Source organism: Zootoca vivipara, chromosome 1 (genome assembly GCF_963506605.1).
Source record: "Zootoca vivipara chromosome 1, rZooViv1.1, whole genome shotgun sequence".
In the NCBI taxonomy this organism is placed as follows: Eukaryota; Metazoa; Chordata; class Lepidosauria; order Squamata; family Lacertidae; genus Zootoca; species Zootoca vivipara.
In genome coordinates this window covers 71946316-71971878 of record NC_083276.1, presented here as the reverse complement: position 1 = coordinate 71971878, position 25563 = coordinate 71946316, and the positions used below count along the sequence as shown (strand labels likewise).

Here is a 25563-nt window from a genome sequence, read left to right as displayed (position 1 = left end):
GATATAAGGGGTGGAAAGAGGAGCTTCGGAGCCGGAAGTGAGGAAGGAAGGAGGGAGGCAGGGAAGGAGGGGGAGGGAGGCGTCCGTGAGGAACTTTTTCCGTCAGCTGGGCGAGGGAAGGAGGGAGGGAGAAGGTCCTCTCGAGGGGCAGCAGCAGGAGCAGCGAGGCGGAGCGGCGGCGCCCCTCTCCGGGGGGCGAAAGGGCCACGGAGCCCAGGATGGAGTTCCGCGATATCCTTATGGTGGCATCGGAGCAGCAGGGGCTGAGCGCAGTGCCGGTGAGAGCTGGCGGGAGCGCGAGGGAGGGAGGCGAAAGGACGGTTGCCGGGGGGGGGGGAGGCGACGCCGACAGCTTCTCGCGGAACCGGCTGCGGCCCGTTGCTTCCATTCTGGGTCCCTCTTCCTCTTCCCCAGCACACGCGCTCGCCCCCTCCGCTCTCCTCCAAGCGGACTTTCTTCTTGGGCTCTTCTTTCTGTCTCTCTCGCTCTGCTTTTGTGTCGCTAATCTGTTGCTCGCTCAGCTGCCGGCGCCCAGCGAGAGGAGCCTGTTCGGCGAGGTGCTTCGGGGGGGGGGGGAGTAGGAGAGATGTACTCAAATGCTTTTCTCGCTGGAGTCACAGAAAGATGCCTTTGTTCCAAAGCTACTGCTGCTGCTTTTTTCCGGATAGCGAACACTTGGCTTCAAATCCCTACCCTTTCCTTTTTTTAATCGCAAATAACAACTTTAAAACTTTAGAAAACGAGACCAACAAGTTGATTTGCAGTTACCTCTATCTATGCTAGGTTGCTAACCTTAAAATCGTTTCCCACTTGATCTGAAGCTTGACCTAAAAACGTAGGGCTAATGTTTGCATTGAGGTTGTACAAAGTAATAATCCTAAATAAAGAATAAAAAACGTGCATCCCACCACGGAGACCATTCCATTGTAGCTATCCAACCTCCCCAAATTTCAACACCTCTTGCAATGGCTTGACCCCTTTCTATTTTAACAGTACAAATTCTACAAACATCCTCCATTTTTCCTCAAAATCATTTCTCCTGCATATTTCCCATCTTCCTTAATGGTACATGTTAATTTATCGTGAATGGCTATATCCCACACCTCTTTATACCAACTTGAATTCTTAAAGAGATTTATCTGGATTATACTTTCTAAGAGAGCTTCTCCGGGCTTTGAAGATGTGCAGCAGGATTTTCTGGGTGTAACAACAGCAAAAGCCAGCCTAAGCATGCCTACTTAGACTTTAGGCGGATGCTTGTTAAAAAATAGCAACTGTACTATTTGTGAAACTCAAATGTTGCAGACAGCAGGTATGATCAAGTTGTGAGTTTTATATTTATCTGACTTATCTGAATTTGGCTTATGGATGTGTGACTATATTTTAAAGAATCGGAATACAAATGGATATATAGATTTGTTGTATCATTGAATGGCTGTATGAGAATTACAGTTAGCAAGGAAGTACTAAAAGAAAGTTTTTAGGATCATGGTGATCATTGCATGTTCATCTGGTAAAAGGTGTAAGATATTTGATAAAGCAAAGTTTATATATAAAAAAAGCTTCAGGTGTTACCAAAACTGGCAACATAATATTAGTACAGTCATACCTCAGGTTATAGACGCTTCAGGTTGCACGTTTTCGGGTTGCGCACTGTGCCGAACCCAAAATTACCGGAACAGGTTACTTCCAGGTTTCGGCGTACATACATGCACAGAAGCACTAAGTCACACTTTGCACAACAGCGCCAAATTGTGACCCGCGCAGATGCGGCACTGCGGGTTGCGAATGTGCCTCCTGCACGGATTACATTCGCAACCCGAGTGTCCACTGTATTATGTAGCATTAGTTAAGGATAGGTAGCTACTGGGTTACAAAGGAGCTTACAGTATTGACATTTTCTTTCTTCCTGTTCCTGAAGAAGCATGTTGGGAAGGATATCCTGAGAGTTATGCCACCTTTTTTAGTATCTTAAAATTTGGTATCAAATATTTTCTCAAATACTGGGTCATGATGATCTTTGGGAAGCTGTTGGTAAGAGACAGTGCCTTTAATTTTCTCTTTTTTTCTCCCCCTACCCATATAATTAATCCAATGCAGCATTAAATAGAATAGCCTAAGCTTGGTCCAGTGCACCATGGACCATAGTGTGGATGAAGGATTTCCTATTTGTCAGAGGTTCTCAGGCTTTTTATCCTCAGGGCCCTCTGGAGATGGCTTCAAATTACACTGAGATCCACCAGTCATAATATGGTGGTTCAGATGTAGAGCCAGTCACACAGTGGCAGAGTTTGACACAATCAGCTGTCGGTTACTGACATCACTTTCTACTGATATCTGATCCACCTTTGGAAAGCGTTAAATTATTTGCCACAGTATTTTCCTTGTGGCAGGGAGTTCCATAGTTCAGCTTTCCTCAAGCAAAGTACATACATTTGCTCAGCCTCCCCATTTTAGGCAAATTGTGCTTATCCAGAGGCTGTAAGTAGAGAAGGCCTTTTCATTTATATTTTCCCTTTCCCACCCCCCACCAATGCCTCTCAAAGTTTTTTTACCCATCTGCTGTATTTTCCCCTAATTCTTTTTCATACTCAACTTAATTCCCTCCATACCAAACTCCCAATATTTTTATCCCAGTTTTCTGATCCTTTTATATTTACACCTTTTATATCAGCTTCTCTTATCCTCTTCCTTTCTTTTCCTAGTTTATTTATTATTGGTTCATTTATTTATTACCATAAATCTAATTTCCATTAACACTTACTCTGGTCCTTTGCTGAGGGATTGCTTTGCTTCTCTCTCTCTGTCTCGCTCAACTTGTTTGCTGGACTCCAGAGTGCAAGAAGTTACTGATACAGCCATTGGTCCAATCAAAAGTCTATCACATGGTTAGGAGACTGGGCAGGTAATTGAGGAGGCACTGGACAGGCTGTGGCACTGAGGCCAACCTCAGAGTGGCCCAAGACCCACTGGTATGCACCCAGCCTTCTGTTTGAGGGAGCCTGCCCTAGACTAGAGCATAACAGAGCTCTATTCTCTCGATGGAGTTAGATGGAGCAGACCATTGTCCCTTCATCACTCTTCCTTGGTCAAGTGGAATGGGACAGAGAGGACTGGCTAGAGATGGACTGGCATGGTGACAGCCCCATTCTATGCTGTAGAGGAGGGAGGGAACAGGGCTTTGTTATAACCTTTGGAGACTTTTTGTGATGCCACATCCTCAGGGGATGGATCAAGACCAAGGTATATTTTCTATGAGTAGACGGCATGATGATTTAAATGCCTATTGCAGGTCTTTATTTAGTCCATGTCTTGATTTTATTTCTCCAGAAAAACATGCAAGTCTCAGTCTAATGAGAAAATGTTCTTCTCTTTGTATCTCATTAACAGAGTCAGTTGAAATATTTGCTTTAATGCCCCAAACCTTTACCAGTGCTGGGTTGCTGTAGTTTCCTCAAATAGTGTGCAGCTATAATCTTTGCACAGCTGACGTAGGAAAGATGATGTACTAGCAATTCTATTTTAAATGCCTTACAGGCAAATCAATGCATGCTTACTTTGAAATAAATTCCACTTAAATCAGTGGGACCTTCTGTCAAGTAAGTGCTCATAGGATTGCAGTCTTAGACAAAAATTGGATACAGAAAAAAGGCTGGGCAGCAAATATATCCTGGGCACTCTTAGCAAAGTTGCACCAAATAGCTGTTCACCATGCATGTCTACTACACATGTAAAAAAAATGTTTCTTTTAACTGCTCCATACAACCCAGAAAAAAACCATTCCGATTTTTATACCTGACCTTCAGTTTTCATAGTAGGTTGTATAAGGTGATGATGTTTTTTTAGCCATAACATTCCCCGCCCACCGTCAGACCAACATGGCTACCTACCTGAATCTAGAATCATGGAAGGCACCACATTGAGCTGCATGAAATGGAAGTCCATCAAGTGTGTATCTGAAGAAGTGTGCATGCACACAAAAGCTTATATCAGAACAAACTTAGTTGGTCTATAAGGTGCTACTGGACAATCCCCCCCCCAACTGTGTCGGGACCTACCTGAATCTAGAATTTTTTCCCCTAGTTGGAGACTGCTCTCCTAGATCAGAGGTGGATAACCTGTGGCCTTTCAGGTCTTGCTGGGCTACAACTCCCATCATTAGCCATGCTGACTGGGGCCAATGGGAGTGGGGAGCCCCTTTGTTTGGAGAGTCACAGGTTTGACAACCCTGTCACAGATGCTTTCAAGTCTCTCTTCACATAAACCTTATCCCATTTCTATGAATAGTTCAATAGTTTTCAGCAGTGCCTTCTTCTGTTTTAGTAACCTGAAAGTTTGGACCATTCTTCAATGTAAAATAGATTAAATAGAAATTTGAGTCTCGTAAGTGCTCCTGAATACAATATAGATTTCAACATTTACAGCTGCAAGTGTGAAGGGTTGGGTGTGAGAGAAAGAGAGAAATTGGTGTTCTTCTTGGGAACCCTGACACAAAACAAAGAAATAGATGACCCTCGTGGTCCCTTCCAACTCTACAATTCTATGAAAAATAGGCTTCAGGTGAAGCTAGGCCTTTAATTGGTATAAACGGACATGGGGACAGTCCCTTAAAAATCAAGGAATGACTGCAGCTTGATACAGAAAGCATACTTATATACTACTGTGCTACACGTTTGATTACTATTAGCCAATAATGTGGTTGCAATAAAACTTTCTATAATAGTTACATCCCACTGTTGTCTAAACCAGTGAGAAATCTCTTAGCTACTTTGAGCCCTCCCCAACCTTCTCATTATAATAATATTCATCAATGTCCATCTATATTAATTACCTTATTTATTAGCTGTCCACCAACATCTGCTTTCATTTATTTTGTGATTAATACATCCATTCCTATATATTGATATAATATTAATTGCAATCGTTCTGCTTAGCCAGTCTCCCTTCAGCATTGCTGTGACAATTGACCACCTTGAATTCTTTCAGTGTCAGGTCACTGCCTGCTGCTTGTTCCTACCTAAAAGCAAATGAGTTTTTTTTCCTAATGAGAAGGGTTAGTAAAAGTTCATGCAGTTTTTGCTAGGCTACAATATATCAGGAAAATGGAGTCTAAGCTACTAAAAGGGATTTAAAGAAAGCAAGAAACTATAGATTCCAAATAGGACAAGTAAATAAATGGAGCTTTTTCTTTCAAGAGAACATATTATATAGTTTGAAGAAGCTATCAGTAAAGTTCATGTTTTATTAAATGCATATTGCCAGTGTGTGTTGATCGTGATCTCTTCATGGGAAAAGTGATTTAATACATGAAAAGGAATCACAATTCAGAATGGGTGGGGCACCTGTGGCTTTCCAGGTGTTACTGGACTCATCCTCCTATCTGACCCAGCCAACATGGCCAGGGTTAGAGATGGTAGGAATTGTATTCCATGACTATCTGGAGGGCCACAGGTTCGCCACGTCTGTTTTAGAAATATAATTCCTGAAAGGGTATTTCTCTTAAAGAGCTCGTGCTGAATGAAAGCTCAGAAATGATTACCGGCAATAAAATCTTGAGCATTTACTACAATGTTATCTTTATTGTTGACTTTGGGATGTTCATCTCTTCCTGTAAGCTAGCAGAGTTGGTTAACATTTGCTTTCCTGTGGTTGCAGTCCTAGGCAACATTGAGTGGCTTTCAGATGTTCCTTTCCTCTGACAGGAAGTCTGTTCCTCCAGCAGAAATAATCTTTCTGTTCAAATTATCTTCCATTGGAAGAGAAGCATTGTATCCAGCCCATTAACTTTGAAAGTCTTAACTTATTTTACATCTGAGTAAACATGACTAGGATTGGACTATTAAAATGTATGTATTAAATTTTCCTGAAGGTACCATCATTTCAGATTTGAGGCACTTTTAAAACCATTATTAATAAGTAAGCAGTTACTTAAATGTTACTGCTAAGAAGGATTTTAGACTGAAACTAATCTTTTGAAGACAGGAGTGTCTGGCGTGCTCTGGTCCATGGGGTCACGAAGAGTCGGACACGACTAAATGACAACAAAATCTTTGCTAGATAGTGAATAAGCACGTTCATGATCATTTATATGAGAAATAGAAACAATAATGTATTGCATCATGTCTCGCTAAAATTATAGAGCTGTTAGTTCATCTCCCTTAGGGAAAACTATGCTAAGCAATAATTAGCTGTTTTCAAAACGAAGTGACTAGTGGGGCTTAGTAATGCTTCCACTGATAGCTCAGTTGTTGCTATAACTCAAGATCTCACCCAAGTATGTAAATATCTATTAACTTGATTTAAAAAGTACTGTAGTCCTTTTTATTGTTCAACAGTAACACATAGGTTATGTGTAGCGTAGGGAGTGAATCTGGCCAAAGGCAATGTGATAGTACTGTATAAGATAAAAAGAGAAAGTATTTTCAAAGTTTGAATTATAACATTTAGAATTTCTACATGATTTTGTCCTCTTCTTAAGCTTTAGATTCAGAAATAGCATTGAGATCTTCAGATAAAGGGCTATTGCATTCTGGAAGGTTTTGTTTTTGTTTTTGTTTTAGCTTCACAGCAACTCATATTTCAATATCTGGCTCAGTCAGGGTTGTGGGATTTCTTCATTGTACTTATGACAACTGCCTACTTCTGTCAGAGTAACTTAAAGAAAAGCCAGGTGGTGGTTTCACTCTTAGTTTGGAGAGGGCAGTGTTTTAAAAGACACCTGCTCTCTTTTAAAGAGGGGATAATGCTAATTTTGAAGCTAACATAGTTTTGAATCATTTTTACCAATATTTCAAGGCATGGAGGGTGTAATAAAGCTTTACAAAATGAACTTTTAAATGCCTTTGTGGTTTTCAATTTATAATTATTGCTTAGATGCTGTGTAACAACAGCCATCTGCAGCTTGCATATTGCTACAGCTTTCAACCCTACAGTTGCCATCTGGAGGTGCTTGGAAGAGGATAATCAGTGTTTTGAAAAGCACACCAGGAGAGTTTGACCTGTGCTTTTCGTCACTGCGGACAAATCTTTGTATAAAGCTGGTACTTTTATCAAATAATGAGAATGGAATGTTACTGCCTGTCCAGCTTGTTCACTGAGTTGTTGAAGGAGAGAACTTGTAGCTGCAGTAGACATTTATACCTCATACAAGCTACGTGTTGTATAAAGTCTTGTATTAAAGTATTTGTTTTAGTGTTCCTTATTTCATTGAGAAGGAATATCAATATATTCTAAATTGCTAATTATAAACATATATATATGTTTATTATATATATATGTGTGTGTGTGTGTGTGTGTGTGTGTGTGTGTGTGTGTGTGTTTATAAATAAACATAAAACAGCTTTTTTTCCCCTCATACAGCTAAAGAAATAATTACAGTTAAATATGACCATGTTTAAACCCCCCCAAAATAAATTGCAAATTAAGTACAAAAACTCTACAGTGGTACCTTGGGTTACAGACGCTTCAGGTTACAGACTCCACTAACCCAGAAATAGTACCTCGGGTTAAGAACTTTGCTTCAGGATGAGAACAGAAATCGTGCGGCGGCAGCGAGAGGCCCCATTAGCTAAAGTGGTACCTCAGGTTAAGAACAGATTCAGGTTAAGAACGGACCTCTGGAATGAATTAAGTTCTTAACCCGAGGTACCACTGTACTTGCACAAGCACTGAGATAGATTTTTGAATAATATATAGCCTGTGTTGTGTTATACCTATGCCCTTCTGATGTTGTACTGCAGTTTCCATTAGCTTCAACCAACATAGCTAGTGGTCTGAGATGATGTCATTCAAAAAGTTGTGATAAGATGGTTTATGACGTATTGTGGCATGTGATTGTGGCCAGTGCTAAGCACCTTAAACACCACTGAAATCAATTGCTGAAAAGGCTTTTATTGTTAAATTGCCCAAAGCCCCCAACCTGTTGTGTACAGTAGCTAGAAACCTAGAGCCCCAGAGATTGGCGTGTGGTTCTGACATTTTGTCTCTTTTTAGAAAAGATACAGTTTGGCAGTAGGCCCTCCCAAGAAAGATCCAAAAGTGAAAGGTGTTCAGTCAGCAGCTGTGAGAGCTTTCCTCAAGCGGCAAGAAGAGGAACAAAAGAGAAAAGGTATGTTTTAAAATTATCTTTCTCCTCCCAAGAGCCACTGTCATTTATTTTTGGTGATAACCGTCTTCTGTTTCCTTTTTGAATATTGTTGCCATAGTTCCCTCATTTTTGGATGTGTATTGGCTTCTAGAATCCTGTGAAAGCAGTGGCAAAACTTAAAAAGCTGGTTCATTTCCTCCCCTCTGTTCTGCATTTAGAACTGGATTCAGATTACTGAAGCCCATGCAAGGACTTCTGCTAGCACAACGAGGCTTCCCACCTCCCCCATCAATGGCTCTGGGGTAGTACAGCATGCAGCGAGCAGGGAGAGGGGGAGATAATTCCATCAGGCAAGCAGGAATTCCATCAACGCTGCTGGGTTGTTTGGAACAGCACAGTTTGTACAGTAGCTAGAAACTACAGCATCACAGAGATTGGTGCATAGTTTTGATACCCTGCTCTTTCAAAGAAAGTTTTATTTTAACAGGCCTTTTGGGAAAAAATCCAGAAGCTACTGTTTTTGTCCATCTATTCCAGACCTCCAGGCCATAGCACAGAACTGCTCTTTGAAAGTCCTCCTCAGTTTTGCAAGCTGTTACCCATGTTCAATGGGGAGCTGCTGCCTGAGAAACTCAAACCCACAGCCTCCCGGGTGTGCTGAATTAATTGTGCAGTTCTTTAGATCTCAGTCAGCCCTTGTGTTTAAAGTGGAGCTCTTAATTAAAATTCTGCTGTGTTATTCCCAAGGGTAGCTTTTATGTTCTATGTCTGCTATTTGATTGCTTAGATAGCTTGTAGTCAGAATGTAAACTCTGAGCATGACCTTTACAATGCAGGCTAGCCATTGCAGTTTTTCAAGCTATCCCAAGATTTTTCAAGCGCAAATTTTTTTTTACATAGGAACTTTCCTTCTTTTACAGTCATAGAAGAAAAAAGAAGAAAAGAAGAACTTCTCGCTAAACGTGTAGAACTGAAACATGACCGAAAAGCAAGAGCTATGGCTTCACGGACGAAGGACAATTTCCGTGGCTATAATGGCGTTCCTGTTGAAGAGAAGCCTAAAAAGAGGCAAGGGCGTGAAAACAGTTCTGAAGGGAACACAGGAGGAGGTGAATGCATGACAGGTGATGAAATGGAGCAATTTGAATATGATCAGACAGAATCGGAGCATGAATCGGAAGAATATGAAGAAAAGCCATCCAAAGCACCAGTGAAGCCAAAGGCGCCTCCCAAAAGTGCACCTCCAACATTGAACTTTAGGGATCTTTTAAAGCTGGCTGAAAAGAAACAGTATGAACCAGTTGAAATAAAAGTTCCTCTGAAAAAGACAGAGGAAAGACCCATGACAGCGGAAGAACTGAGAGAGCGAGAATACTTAGAGCGGAAACACAAAAAGGGGGTTATACTAAAAGAGAAAAAAGTTGGGAAAGAAATAAAACAGGTCACTATGTCAAATTCTTCCAAGAAGGAATTTTCACAGAAGGAGCTCGTAAATGCTAAACCCAGTAAGCATTCAGCGGACAAACATTCCTTGTCGAAAGGAAGCCTTTCCTCTCAAAGTGGTACTGACAAGAAATCCAAGGGACCAGCTTTAAATGAAAAGCATTTGAAGTTGTCATCTGCCTCCAAACCCAACCCTTCTGAGAAAGCAAAACCTGCACATAAGGTCCCTTTGAAAAGCCCATCGAACAGCAGTCAAATTAAATCAGCATCTAATGGGGGTGGGAAATCTGGACCTAACTCGCATACCCCAACTTCAAAAGCGGCTGTAAATGGAATTCTCAGGCACCCATCTACTAAAGAAACTGGTCTGAAAAAAACTACTAGCCAAACAAAACCATCTGGTGTGACTCCTTCCCAACATGAAGGTGTTCAAAATGTCAGCTCCAAGCAAGCAAGCCGCAATTCAGCCACAGGAGGACCTCTTCCACGAGCAAAGAGCAGCTTGAGTACAGGTCCAGGTCGGCCAAGCAGCAGTTTGATTGTTGGACGTGGACCACAGGGCAATAGTTCAGGCATGGGACCTGGAAGATTAGGTAGCAGCTCTGGATCAGGGCAACGAAGCAGCAGCTCAAGTGCGGGACTTGTACGGCCAGGCAGTAACTTAGGTGTGGCGTCTAGCAGACCAGGCAACAGTTCAGGACCAGTGCGTTCTGGAAGTAGTCAAAGCATAGGACCTGGGCAGCCAAATAGTCTAAATGCAGGACCGGCAAGAGGTAGTAACTCAGGATTAGGACCAGGCCGGCCAAGCACCACTTCAGTTGGAACTCTGAAACCAAAGTGTACGGTTGTATCAGAAACGATCTCTTCTAAAAATCTGGTACCACGACAAGGTAGCGGACAAATGAATGGAATGAGGCCATTTCCACAGCAGAGACCCAGGATCCCCCCACAAGGTATCTTTAAAGTTTGAGTTTATGAATAGTTTGATATGTACTCTTTGTTTCATTCATACATTTGTTGTCTCACTATAGCTGTTTGGACTTGGAGCTGCGTATCTTCTAATCCAGTGCATGTTACTTGAATGTGAGTTCCATTGAGTTCAGCGGTAGCACAGTACTCCGAGAGTTTGTATAGGATCTCATTCTACCATGAACTTTGTAAACAAAACAAAAAAAGCAAAGTGAAAAACATTGACTGTTTTTCAAACTGCTTCGCAGATTTGATTGCTCTTCACAAACATACTTATGGTAGAGTGTAGGAAACTTTGGGTAAATTTTATGATCTTCTTAACGTCGGGTACATTTATGTGATTTCTGGCTTCTACAAGTTCATACAAATTCAGTGTGAGCAGGAAAGGCTGTAACAGAGATATACACCTATATGATTTACTTCTCCTTCTTGGAAGAGCTAATCCCAAACCATATTAGGAACATCCTGGGTTACGGTGACCTACTTAGGAGCCAAGAAATCCCTTTGTCCTGCACCCTGTATCCTCTTCAGGGCAAGCGTCCAAGGCAATATCCTGTGTCCAGCTCACGACCAGCATCCAGCTGTTACAGGCAATGCCTAGGTGCTTTCCAGCCCATCAGTGAAATACAGATACAGCCAGGTATTGGCAAACATTAGAAAGCAATATAATACATAGAGAACACCCTATCAATGCACCGAGTATCAATAGAACACAATGATTATCAATACAGCTTTCAATACTTTCTCAATAAAGCACATTAGGATCTGCAAAGCATTTCAGGCAAAACAGCAAGAGACAAATTGGCACGGACTTCCTTGCATTTCCTATAGCTTGCTTGCTTCTTTCCAAGTTCCTCTTATCAATTTCCAGGCATTCCACCAACTAGAACACGGTGTATATGGTCAGCCTAGCCTATCTTGTGACAGAACGCCAAGACATTCCATACAGCAGACTGATCATTGCAAACACACGAAATGCTGGGCTGTCAAGGAGACAGCATCTCAGCGGCAGTAGCACAGAGAATATAGGATTTTTTGTAAAAGGCAAAATGGCAAATACAAAGACTGATTTCTGAGAGGTACTTTGGCATACATTTATGTTAGACATAATGATACAATAAGCCACTATATTCATAATGAAGCAGATTAATAAATTATCAGGTGCCTTCCCTAGGCACCCTTGCCACAATATTGTGGTTGATATTATTCCCATGATTGATTTAAGGGTAAGAAGTTCTGTTGATCTGGAGCAGGCATCCCCAGACTTCAGCCCTCCAGATGTTTTGGACTACAGTTCCCATCATCCCTGACCACTGGTCCTGTTAGCTAGGGATCATGGAAGTTGTGGGCCAAAACATCTGGAGGGCCGCAGTTTGGGGGTGCCTGATCTGGAGCATAGGAATCACTCCAGTTGGGGTAGGGCAGAGTTGAGCTTTATTTTTCTTGGAGCAATCCTTTGCCTAGGCAGATGGGATTTCAGCTTAATCTTTGCAGCAGTCAGTAGCCCTTACTCTCCCATAACAAAGGTTCTCTTATTCTTGATTAGCTTGCTGCAACTCCACTGCTTATACTGTATGAAGAAGCGATGTCAACCATTTTGGAGAGGGAGACGGTGCTGGAATGCTGTAGATCAGGGTCCCCAAACTACGGCCCCCGGGCCGGATGCGGCCCAATCAGCCTCCCAATCCGGCCCGCGACGACCCCCGCCGCCCGCTGCCGCCGCCCACTCTTACAAAATCAGCAAAAAATCGCCGAAAATCCTTTGTGCGCATGCGTATGGGCCTCTCCCGACCCGGAAGAGGTCATTTCCGATGCACTTCCGGGTCGGGGGAGGCCCACACGCATGCACACAAGCGATTTCCGGCGATTTTTTCCCCGCCCGTGTGCGTGTGCGCATGCGCACGGGCGCGCACTCCCCCGCCCACCGGCCCGCCGCGCGGTAAGTCTGGGGACCCCTGCTGTAGATGTACACAGATAATGCTTTGCTGCAAAGCACAAATCATCCTTCGCCTTGCCTTACTTTTCCAAATCTGGGCCTATCATGTCAAGCAGATGGAATTAAGTGCAGATTTTGTGTTCTAGTGTAGAGATACTGCATGGGAATTATTCCCCCCCCCCAAAAAAATAATAATATTGGAACCCAGGGTAATTCAACTACAGTCATACCTCGGTTTAAGTACGCTTCAGTTTGAGTACTTTTAGTTTAAGTACTCTGCGGGACCCGTCTGGAGCAGATTAATCCACTTTCCATTACTTTCAATGGGAAAGTTCGCTTCAGGTTCAGTACAGACTTCCGGAACCAATTGTGTACTTAAACCGAGGTACCACTGTAACCTGAATGTTGGAATATTCAGGACAGATAAAAGAGACCTACTGCATACAGTACATAGTTAGACTATGAAATTCATTTCTATAAGATGTGATGGACACCATCTTAGATATGTTGAAAAGTGAATTGGAAGCACTGAGGATAGGACTCGCAATGATGTTCTACTGCCATTGTTGGAAGTCTGAATCCCAGTTGCTGAGAATCACAAGTGAGGAGAGTTCTTTTGCACTCAGGTCCTGCTTGCAAACTTTCTATAAGCATCTAGTTGGTCACTGTGAGAACAGGATGTTGGACCAGTTGAGCCTTTAGGTTGGTCCTTGTGTCTGGTACATAATCTGTCTGGTGCATAATAAGCTACCTAATAATGCTTGAAGCAAAAGGCCTTGTAAACACACACCATTTAGTATTCCTATAATGAGGATTTCAGATTTGTATTCCAAGAGTAGATTTGTTGTGTTGATGCAATACACCCCTGCATTTGAAAAGAACATTTCTTTTTGCCAAGCCATTTACAGTGATCCAACTAAATTTGTTAGTATTTAAATGCTTGGTAGAGGGGATGACTAACTTGTGTGCCTTCAGATGATGATGAACTCACATCAACCCCCATCAGCCATGACCAGCAATCAGAAACATTTGGAGGGCCAAAAGTTAATCTGCCCCTGCTTTACAGCAATAGCTGCCCAGAATGTAACCCATGTAAAGCCTCATGCAGTTTCTGTATTAGTGAAAAACCAATGCAACACAAAAATAAACGTTGCAGCAGGTTTGGAAGTATGTATTACATGTCTGAATTTCACCCCTTAGGTTTTCCAAGACCATCTCTTCCACCTATTACTAGTAAAAGGCAATATGAAGACGATGAAGATGAATACGATTCTGAAATGGAGGACTTCATAGATGATGAAGGAGAGTCCCAGGAAGAAATCTCTAGACATATTAAAGAGATATTTGGCTATGATCGGGCTAGGTAAGAAAAATAATTTTGCATTTCCATTGTGTAGTTATGACAATCTCTATAACATTTATGTAAGGTGCATAAATAAAGTATTCCCCGATACAGTTTCATAATTTAGTCTGCTTGAGTACTTTTGAAATTAATCAGGAGCTGCTTAAGAAAACATAGTTTGAGCAAAAGTTCTCAATGGTTTCTGTCAACTATAATCAAGGATAAAAAATATGAATGTGCATGTACTCAAAAAATGCAAGAAAAGGGCTGATGTACTACTATATGCAGCCTATTCATTTACTTTAAAGCCCTAAACGGCCTCGGTCCAGTATACCTGAAGGAGCGTCTCCAACCCCATCATTCCGAGAAGCTAACTTACAGGGAACCAGGCAGAGGGCCTTCTCTGTAGTGGCACCCACCCTGTGGAACGCCCTCCCATCAGATGTCAAAGGGGAAAACAACTACCAGATTTTTAGAAGACATCTGAAGGCAGCCCTGTTTAGGGAGACTTTTTAATGTTTAATAGATTATTGTATTTTATTTTTCTTTTGGAAGCCGCACAGAGTGGCTGGGGAAACCCAGCCAGATGGGTGGCGTATAAATAATAAAGTAGTAGTAATATTTGCCAAAGCATATGATTACTGAGACTAAAGGTCCCCACCCTGGCACTGAAAGGAACTGACTTGGTCCAGCCGTATAATTATAAGGTTACTTGAAACATATTTCTGTTTTATTTAAATGCATATACAATTCTGTTTCCGAAACACATGCATTATAGCAAAAGTGAGCATATTGCATTTCCTTTTGCTCATTACTCTCAGATATAAAGACGAAAGTGATTATGCCTTACGTTACATGGAAAGCAGCTGGAAGGAGCAGCAGAAGGAGGAAGCCAAGAGGTAAGCAGAAGTTGAATCTATCCACTTCACTCTCCCATATTTTGGTCATTCATGAAAAAGGAATAATGATGAGTTTGGAATCATTGTGAGCCAGGGAAACAATGTGAGCAAAATGGTTGAAGTCTCTGTGAAGTGACCTCAAGTGAAGGGGAGGCTTTTGGGGAGAGAAGCTGTGGAAATGATATATTCAGCCATGAATATATTGATATTTTCAGCCATGAATATATTGGCATACTGTGGAGATCTGCACGTTTTCATCACAGTGCTGTCAACCTGAAACCTCCATAAATTTGAAATAAGTGAGGACAATGTGACTAACTTGGTGGAGAGATCAAGTGGGATATTATTTCTGATGGATTCTTACCCATCTTTAGAGCCTGCTTGAATGATACACCCTGGGAAGACTATCAAAGACTGTAGCTTCCTCAGAAAGTCAGTGATCTCCTGAAAACAATTTTAAATATTGGGCCCAAATGGCGACAATGGTTACATTACAAATGTCATTCTACTCAGCAAAGCTAAGACGATTATATGGACCAATTACTGCTATGGTGAATTTTTAGCGTGCTTATTTAGCATATATTGAAGCTAAGACTGTAATTCTTGTACAGGATGAGTCTTTTAAAAGAGGTCCTGTGGAACATGTGTACTCTGTATCCACGGGGCTTCTTTTAAAGGACTCACCCTGTATTTCATTGCTATACTTAATACATTTTTCATCTAACCCGCTCTGTCAGAAGAAGCCCTGCACAAGGACCTCTGCTTGTGCAACAGTGCTTTCCCCTGCCTCTCCTCACAGGCCTCTCAAAATTGGCTCTGGGGAAGGATCAGAAGAATCCCTAAAACAGAATGGGGGGTATTGTTCCATCTGGCAAGCTGGGATGCTTGTACAGGCAGAATGATTGGAAGAACGGAACATTTAATTCAAGCAAGTCTTTAAGCTGCTGCAAAACAGTCCGTGGCAGGGGTTGCCAACCTGGCACTAATTGACTTTTGTTTGTGCCCCTGGGAACACCACTGCCCCCACTCTGAGTTTTCATTTAAAATAAGCAAGTGTCTAGCTTTCCTAAAATGAAAGTTATGGGGCAAAATGTACAGGTACCTTCTCTGTGGGGGGAGTGTGATGTGGCCACCTTGTATATTTATCCTAGTACAGAGGAATGCCCTCTGTTGTTATTATATAGCAATACTGTGTGTATTGTGTGGTCTCCACAATCAAATATACAACAAGCGTAACCGGCTGCTGTAATCAAACACTAATTTAAAACGTAAAACGCAGAATAACTTAAATAACACCACAATAAACGGCATATCATTCGTGATTCAATCCAACATCAGTTCAATGTATTCAGTCATATGTTGTAGTTCATATTGGGTATCCATATGACTGAATACATTGAACTGATGTTGGATTGAATCATGAGTGATATGACGTTTATGGTTGTGTTATTTAAGTTATTCTGTGTTACAGCAGCCGGTTACGCTTGTTGTATAATTGATACTTGCTACTCGTAACCTAGGTTTGTGTTGTGTGGTCTCCACAATCAGCTGGCTCCCCATAGTAGTAGTAATTATTAATATTATTATTAATTATTATTTATACCCTGCCCATGTGGCTGGGTTTCCCCAACCACTTTGGGCAGCTTCCAACAGAATATTAAAATACAATAATCTATTAAACATTAAAAGCTTCCCTAAACAGTGAGCATAATGTTTTCGGGGGTAGTTTTCTCTCTAATTTTGTTTTACACCACACTGTCCATGTGCACTATTTTGTGACTAGTGCCTCAGGACTCTCCTGAAATTTGTAAAGTGACCACTGCTCCAAAAACATTGGTGGTCCCAGTTCTGTGGTTTTGCTGCAACAAGCTTACATGCCTAAGCCTCCAGAAGTGTACTGTACAAAAATAGAATATAAATGCGATCAGTTTGGTTTCCTGTCTAGTCATACATAGGATCGTCTGGAGGTATTATTGATCCTTGTAGCATCTTCAAAGCATCATGTGAATACAAATTTCAACTACTCTAACTCACTATATTTATATTCTTAATTGGGGTATATCATTATTGTTCAGGCAATTTCTCCTTGGTCAAGCAGCAGCAATTACAATTAGCCAGCATTTCTAGGAAGTATTTATGTAACATGTTTTTAGTATTTTGTAGGCTTGTAGCCATGTGCCGTCTCAATATGTTATGGGAACCATTTATTTTTATTTTTCTATTCTCAGTCTAATTGTAGCATATTCCAGTGCTGTTGCATCTCAGGAAATATAAGGCAGTTTCTAATATGGCTTCTTTAGGGAATATCCTAAACCTAGCTAAGATTTCCGCAAGCTGTCTAGTGGTGTGCATTTGGTAAAGGGTTATGTTGATTTCAACCTGGCTAGGGATTTTTTGTCCTACATTTTGGGTTTAATAATCTTCAGATTTTAGTGTAACTAAATCTTTATTCCACAGCTTGAGGCTTGGAATGCAGGAAGATCTAGAAGAGCTAAGACGTGAAGAAGAGGAATTGAAACGAAAGAAGCAAGCAAAGAAGCTGAGAACACGTTAATCAATTTGCCATAGCTATGGTTTTCTTGTTATTCTTCCATTTCTTTCCCCCCATTCTGCTGCTTGTTCCAAATTTCAGCTTTAGTTTTACTTTGCATATGAAAGGGTAAAAACTTGAGTAGAAAATGGAAATATAGAAATATGGTTCTTTAATTTGACCCACAAATTCATATTTTTAATATTTGCCAATGCTTCCTTTTTATAAAATAAATGCACTAATTGAGAATATAGACGGAATTAAAGTGGAAATGAATGTTACTACTGCCTAAATTAGTTCAAGGATGCCAGCAGACTACTGGCTGACTATGCACTGGCTTGCAAAAAGTGGGCCCTCACACCAGTACGACAGCCTGCATTCTTCATTTTACTTTAAAAAGGAATAATGTTATTTGTGTCCTGAGTCAAGATTCTTAAATGTCATTCTTCCCATTCAGATAAAGCACAGATTAAAAAATTGTCGCTGCTGTTCTTGATGTTGAAAGCAATATTGACCTGTATTGGAGAAGATTATTTGAAAAAGCAATGTTATCATGAAAGGTTATCAGCATTGTCTTCGCAAACTAATAGACTGAACCTATCCCCTCGAAGTAGCTGTTGTGGAATAAACAGACAGCAGTGTCTGACATGAAGAAAAAAGAAAAAAAGCATCATACATGCCAACAGAAATCTCATCCTGTCCCCCTTGCAAAGCTAACTTTCTGGTTCTAGTAATAAAAGGCTGTTTCTCTGGCTTCTTGAATTCAGTAAAGTGGGGCCTTGGGAAACCCTGTATCTATTCCCATGTGTTTGAAGTCTTCCTTGAGCTGATAAGAGTCAGTCCACTGCCTGATGTTTTCCTCTCCTGCTGTGCAGAAGATAAAATTGAGCTACTTCATGTCATTTAGAAATTATTTCAATAAGAAATGGGACCAAATGATGAGTTTGCCTTGTAGGTCTGGGATTTCATTGCCAAAAATAAAAATAAAATTATCTTGGGAAATGCAAACTTACATTCTATATAGATATATAATTTCTATGACTTTGGCTTAACTACATTTTAGGAATATTTTTAGAATATACCCCATTTTTTTCCAGTCTCCATTTCTAGATTAAGTGCATATTGTATAACAACCCCAAAGCCTGTCGGTGTATATTACCAACTAGTTTATTCCAGAATAGACACCAATTCAATCTACACCCCTCTGATTGTAGGCATCTTCATAGTTACTCCGAACAGTTGTTCAATAAAGCAGCTGAATAGATTCCCCACCAAGAAACAGACCTTTATAGTTTGTCAAAAGGTCGTTTTTGTTGGTTTTTGAAAGTTTGGTTACGCACCAATTTAAAGCTACTACAAATTTAACACAGTAATTGTATGTTACAAAAAGTTCTAGGTTTTTTCCATTTAAAAGAACTATGTTTTGGGATTTCAGTGTCATGTTTCATGTATTTTATTACTCTGGTCTCCATGTATGCTGTCAAATAAATAAATAAAACTTATGCTTGCTAAAAATTGCATCGTCAGGCCAATAATGAAGAATATGATATTCTTCTAAAAGCTAAAACTAAGGTTGGACAGTGTAGCCTGATTAGTGTTCTAGTGGAGAGGTATTGGCTAGCAGAGATTGGCTACGGTTTAAAGAATCATTGGAGGTGAAATTGTAATAAGTAACAGAAATGAATGAATTCAGCCTTCAAAATGGGAAGTGGAGTTTAATCAGGAGAATTAATGTAAAGTAAAGAAAATAAAAGAACCTTTGCTTATAAAATCCTTCAGCCACCCCTTTTTGTTGTTGGGTGGTGGCTGTTGAAATGAAACTATTGGGCAGTTGCTGTAATTAGCATGCAGCTGAACTGGAACTCTTAACTTAAAAGTTACTGTTATCACTAGTGCTATTTCCCCCCATTTGTCTGTGTTACATCTTGCTGTGATTAATATATACACACATGAATCTGGCAAATGCACCCATTTGACTTTTTAATTCATTCAAGGCAATGACTGTTGGAAACATGACCAGGCTGCTGTTCATTTTATAATTATTCTAATGTGAGGATGTCTCTTAATCATCAGCCCAGGTACAGTCCTCAGCAAGCTGAAGAATTTGTAGCACCAGAAGTCTTAACAGAAATCTTCATTATTCACATGCATGTTTTAACCACGTCTTGTAAGTTCTGTTCAAGACTGTATTCTGAAACATTTCAGTGTTACTTGTCTTGTAGAAGATAACATAATCAATACTGCCAATTTCTTTATCACTTTAGAACTTCCAAAACAGAAACTTGCCCTGAACATGAGAGTGATCATGCATTCTAGAGAATAATTGTATTCTCTTTTGAGATGATGAGCTGTTTAACATGTCTGTTTGCATTATTTGCGTGTGGCAGGAAAATGTTTTTTCCCATCATTTTTCTTGGTTCTTCCCCTTAAATAAAAATATCAATTATTTAATGGTTCATTAGTCAACTAGAATATTCATTTCTTCCAAGGCATATACAACAATGAAGCAAAAGAAACAAATTGAATATTTTCCTTTTGGAGGTGTCAGGCTTTTACAGAGACGTCATAGATTGCATTAGCAGAATAAGTTGCTGGTTCTGTTCAGTGGAAGATGTGCCTTTCCCCCCCCCCTCCATACTTTAATCTTTCCAGGAATGTAGGATGAAGAGTTAATTCTGCTGTCAAAGATGCTTTGTTGATGCTTGATCATGTGAAATAGCATAGTTTTTTTTTATATAAAGTCCTTCCAGGTCTTGTATTGCACAACTACAGTAGTTAGTATTTATTGATATTACTAAGTAAAACTGAAGGGCACTTTGTATTTAATTAAAACTTAATTTTGCAATTGCCTTATATGTATTTTATTAAGGCTGTACTTACACTTTTTACAGCAGTATCTGACAAGCCAGGGCAGCAAGTTTCATGGAAAATCCTAGCAAACAACTGTGATTTATTCTTTAATGGAGAACTCTTTCGAAATGTATAAAATCTTATTTTTTATAAGCCCCTGATTTTTATCCAGCATAACTAATTTTTATTTGGCTTTGGCTTTCTGTAAATTTAATTACCCCAAAGTGTATTTCTACATATATAGCAGGAGACCAAAACACTGGAAAGAAAATACAGTCTTGAAGAGACTAGTAAATTAATTGTGATGACTATGTTGGATTTCTATTTATTTTGTTGAGTCAGAGTACTACAATCAAGTGTTAGCATATAACTGAGGATGCTTCTAGATTCCATGTTCTGTTTTTTGTGAAGCTCATTGTGTTTAACACAATGTGACCAATCAGGTAAAAACTGTTAACCTTATTGTTTTTTTTTCTGGTGCTGTCCAGAGTGTATGCTTTTGCACATTTGAAGTGCAGTCTGAAAGCAAATTATGTATATAATAAATTACAGGCATTAAAACATTTTATTGAATTTTTCACTGGTTTGCGTTAATTTGTAGGAGACTTTAAAATACCACGGTGTTCCTTCCACAGGACTCCCTGCAAAATAGTCTTTGATCCTTAATGTTTGCGCTTTCGCTCTGTTATTAAGTGTCTGAGCCATGCAGAAGCTGCTGGAATTTATTAGATCATATTACAGAGTATCAAAATAGCAGTTATTAAATAGCAGATCAAATATTAAAAGTTTTAATTGGATGATGCCGTTTCTGACTACTTTGTCATAGTCACTAATGTTAGGGAATAATATTGACTGAGTTCAGTACAAATACTGTGCTATAGTTCAGTAACGTGTAAGATTGTATCTTAATGGGAAATTAAAAACTGGAAAAGGAGTTGTCCGTTGAGCTGTAACACAGCATATATGTTGAATTTCATCTTGATGGCTTTAGCCCAATTACTACAAAAATCAAAAACCTCATGTCATGCTTGCCATATTTTTACTGTACTTTGTATTCTGTAATTGCCTCCGTAAATCAAGGAGGGAGCCAAAGACTCTTAGATATTTAACTGAAATAATTATGCAAGCCCTCAGCATGACCCTATGGCCTCTTCCCCTTCATCCACACTTTTAGCAGCTTCATTTTGGTATCCAAAGCCACCTGCCACCCCAGATACCTTCTGCACAAAAATGAGTTGTATTTCTTTTTATTTGGGGGGGGGGGGGGAGAGAGAGAGAAGGAAGCAAAGTGGTGATGACAAAAATATAGCCAAGCCACAGAGCTAATTTTAAAGAGCCAGGTGCATGTATTGAGAGTGCTGCATTGCTATAAGATGAGGAACCAGTTAAGACATTCAGTGTCTGCTGAAATTCTCAGAGGTTGACGATTTGTCCAACTAAGAATAGCAAACAAAGGAAACACAAAAAGCATCTGCAAAGACACTCTGGACTTCCAGATAACTAGATACTTCCCAGGGTGATGACATTCACACCCCAAAGGATGACCATGAAAGATGTGCTGGATGTTCCCAAAGAAGATAACAGGATAGACACATTTTATTGAAGAGAAACAAAAAGACTTGAAAGGACATTTTCAAGTATGAAATGACGTTTTCATTAAATGAGAAAACTTCTCAAAGGTATTGTCATGGACACCTGCTTTCTCACACAGTCACCATAGACCAGGCATCCCCAAACTTCGGCCCTCCAGATGTTTTGGACTACAATTCCCATCATCCCTGACCACTGGTCCTGTTATCTAGGGATCATGGGAGTTGTAGGCCAAAACATCTGGAGGGCCGCAGTTTGGGGATGCCTGCCATAGACCGTAATAATGAATCCAGTTCTCCCAAGTATTTGATATTATGTACCAAAATAGCACCATCTATAGACAATACAGTAGGGGGGGGGGTATTGGGGTTCCAGGTTACACCAATATTTGCCAAAGTACAAAAAAAGGAACGAACCAAACAGCCTTGCCCAGTGAGGGCAGAGTATGTTGGAATGAAGAGTCAGGTGGTGTGGATTGAATGAAGCAGCTGAATGCTGAACAGAAGTACTCTGCTCTGCAACATTTTCCCCAATATAAATTAGCACTATCTTTGATGGTGTGTAGTAGATGCAATAATCTGGACTGTTCTCTGCTAACACCTTTGGCTCTGGAATTGGTTTAAGTATTTATTTAAGTCCATCTCCCTATAGGCTTTGATAGCCTATAGGCTATATACTCCTTTATGTGTGGCTTATTTACATAGGAAGAATAGGTATCAGAAGGTCAGCGGTTTGTATCCTGTGACGGGTGAGCTCCTGTTGCTCGGTCCCTAGTCCTGCCAACCTAGCAGTTGTAAAGCACTTCAAAGGTGGAAGTAGATAAATAGGTACTGCTCCGGTGGGAAGGTAAATGGTGTTTCCGTGTGCTGCTCTGGTTTGCCAGAAGCGGCTTAGTCATGCTGGCCACATGACCCGGAAGCTGTATGCCGGCTCCCTCGGCCAGTAAAGCGAGATGAGCGCTACAACCCCAGAGTCGTCCATGGCTGGACCTAATGGTCAGGGGTCCCTTTACCTTTACCCTTTATTTACATGGGAAGAATAGGATAAATGTGCTATAGTTCATTATACAATGCTTGTTTCAGAATGCTAATCAGCAGACAATAAATAGGCATGCTTTTTTAAACGTTTAAACTTTAAATTTAAGAAGTTTGTTGCTTCAAATCTTCATGGGAAAGGTGGCACATGCATTAAAAGACTAAATAAATCATTCCGCAGACATTAACCTTTATGTCTTTTTCCACCCATTATATTTTCAGAATAGTGAACACCAAGTGAATTTTGCTACTGCAGGTAGTAGGCAATTTTAAAAGTACATAGTCCATCAGAAATCGTATCGGATACGAAGCGTTCTATGTGATTGTCCCTTAAATAGAAGCATAATCTATTTCAAATATGCTCTTATAGGTAATGCTTGAAATCCACTTTGCCCTGTGCATCGTGGAGCGTGGTAACATTTGAAGGTCCAGGTAACTTGGTCATAAACATATAACATGATGCTGTGCAATTAATTTATGTGTTACCAACAACAGAAACAATATGCTTCATTGCCTTCAGTACTGCAGTAAGCATTAGCTCCTGTAACTCCTTTCTTGCTGATGTTTTTAATGGCACTTCTGAACTGGAACATCTTTGTCGCTCTTAAAGAAGATGGGAAGTCTGCTCTGGGTTGTGTTCCTCGAAAGGACAATGCCAGTTAATGCTTATCACCTTCGTTCTTTGCTGGTTCAGCCTGTAACCAAACACACAGAATATTACTGAAAAGTTTGGAGGGAAGTATTTCACTCTTCAACCAATATTCATATAGAAAAAGGGCCATATGTTGAGTCTTGACTCAGGCTGAGTTTAAGGTGTGCAGGTACAAACTGCTCTAGGGATAACACCTTCAGCTTTCCTTTTGTTCCTCTTCACTAGGCGATTCTGCATGAGAAGCAAACCAATTACCTGGATGCATTGAGTCAAGTATGCATAGGACCTTATTTGCATAATTTTTCATGTTATTCTTACTATTTTGCATTGTTTTTTTCTGGTTTTCGGAAAAGAGATATGCAGGGCTTAGATGCTCAGCACATCACCTCTATCTCACCAGGCACTGACCACTAATGAATAACTAAAAAGTAGGTTTAACCTATTTTGTGGGTGTGGGTGTGCACAAATGTGAAATATTGTACAGTATTTGAAATATATTTCAAGTCTTTTACATCACCTCTATCTCACCAGGCACTGACCACTAATGAATAACTAAAAAGTAGGTTTAACCTATTTTGTGGGTGTGGGTGTGCACAAATGTGAAATATTGTACAGTATTTGAAATATATTTCAAGTCTTTTATACTATGCACTTTCTCCCCTCCATCTAAAGTTTACTCAGTAATTAGAGCTAACTATGATGTTGAGTTTCAAAGAGACTGCTGAACTACTTGAGGACAGACACATCTTTCTCAAACCATAACTGTGTTTCATTTGACTGGGCCGAACGATGGAGCTCATTTGATCTGATGGTTGGTGCAGAAGGCTAATGGGATTTACAGTGAGCCAAACACCTCAAGCAGCAAATGCTAGTGGATGGCAACTACGGTAGGGGCAAAGAGTGTGTGTGTGTGTGCTCACTAAAGTATCCTGCTGCCTTCAGCTGTGTGGCAGTGTTCAAGTAAGCTGTGAAGATATCCCTGTGCTTTTGCACCACACAATTCTCATCAAGTTTACAAATCCACAGGTTAATGATTGAGTCAATTCCACAGGACACGTGACGTATGCTGCTCTATTGTTTACAGAATGTGTGCATCTTTGCTTGGGTGCAGACAGTCCATCATCTTCTTGCAGGGGCATACCCAGGATCAAAACTAGGGGGGGGGGCAAGGAGTGGGGCCAAGGCACGGGAGGGGAGGGGCCACAAAGTGGCGACATGGGCAGGGCTACGGAGCCCAGATGAAACTGACTCCGGTCTCACCTAGGCGCCGCGAAGCTTTTTGCAGTTGGAGGCTCCGGGGCTCCGCTGACAGCACGCAGCCAGGGCGCTCACTCTGGCCCGCCGGGCTGCCCCCGGTGCACTATGGCCAGGACCCCGGCGGAGCGTGCAGCCGTGGGTGAGAGCGGCGCTGCCGGCGGGGCTGGTGGGCAGAGGCAGAGGCGGAGCACAGCGGAGCGGAGCGCGAGTTCGGCGTTCCCGCCCGCTGCGCCCTCCAGCTTCCCGTCGCGCTCTCTGGTTCCCCACCGTGCTTGGGCTTGGCCGACAGGGAGCTGGAGGGAGGGAGGGCGCGGCGTGGTGCGGTGGGCGGGAATGCTGAACTTGCGCTCCGCCTCCACCTCTGCCCACCAGCCCCACCAGCAGTGCCGCTCTCGCCCACGGCTGCACCGGCCCTGCTTATAGGGGGCAGCTGCCCCCCCTGCCCCGCGCTGGGTATGCCCATGTCTTCTTGCCTGGCGGTGTCTGTCCTGCATGAGATGCAAGAACTGGCAGACTGCTTTTTGCTGTAAGTTTATACCTTTCTTGAATAAATCATCAGAACTGGCCAATTTTCATGTCTTTAGAATCCTTACTCAGAATTCCCACATATCTCGAACCCCCATGAGTTTTTCTTCAGCTCTGGGACCGTAAAGGTAAAGGTAAAGGACCCCTGACAGTTAATTCCAGTCGCAAACGACTCTGGTGCTCATTCGCTTTACTGACCAAGGGAGCTGATGTTTGTCTGCAGACAGTTTTTCTGGGTCATGTGGCCAGCATGACTAAGCCACTTCTGGTGAAACCAGAGCATCACACGGAAACGCCGTTTACCTTCCCGCCAGATACCTATTTATCTACTTGCACTTTGACGTGCTTTCGAACTGCTAGGTTGGCAGGAGCTGGCACCGAGCAATGGGAGTTCACCCCGTCGCAGGGATTCAAACCGCTGACCTTCCGAACGGCAAGCCCTAGGCTCAG

The 25563-nt window shown here is 41.3% G+C and overlaps 1 protein-coding gene across 2 annotated transcripts; it reads left to right on the top strand.

Annotated features, from left to right (window-relative positions):
* Positions 1-58: 58 nt before the first annotated feature.
* Positions 59-20628, top strand: SPTY2D1 (SPT2 chromatin protein domain containing 1). 2 transcript variants are annotated; one of them, XM_035120686.2, is made up of 6 exons: positions 59-278; positions 7993-8107; positions 9007-10482; positions 13635-13797; positions 14598-14675; positions 17133-20628. In XM_035120686.2, the coding sequence occupies exons 1-6, from the start codon at positions 219-221 to the stop codon at positions 17227-17229; spliced, it is 1989 nt and encodes a 662-aa protein (XP_034976577.1). In that variant the 5' UTR covers positions 59-218; the 3' UTR covers positions 17230-20628. The 2 variants fall into 2 exon arrangements, with proteins under 2 accessions (XP_034976577.1, XP_060132081.1); XM_060276098.1 differs by lacking the exon at positions 59-278 and having other exon boundaries at positions 572-8107; positions 8987-10482.
* The last annotated feature ends 4935 nt before the right edge of the window (positions 20629-25563 follow it).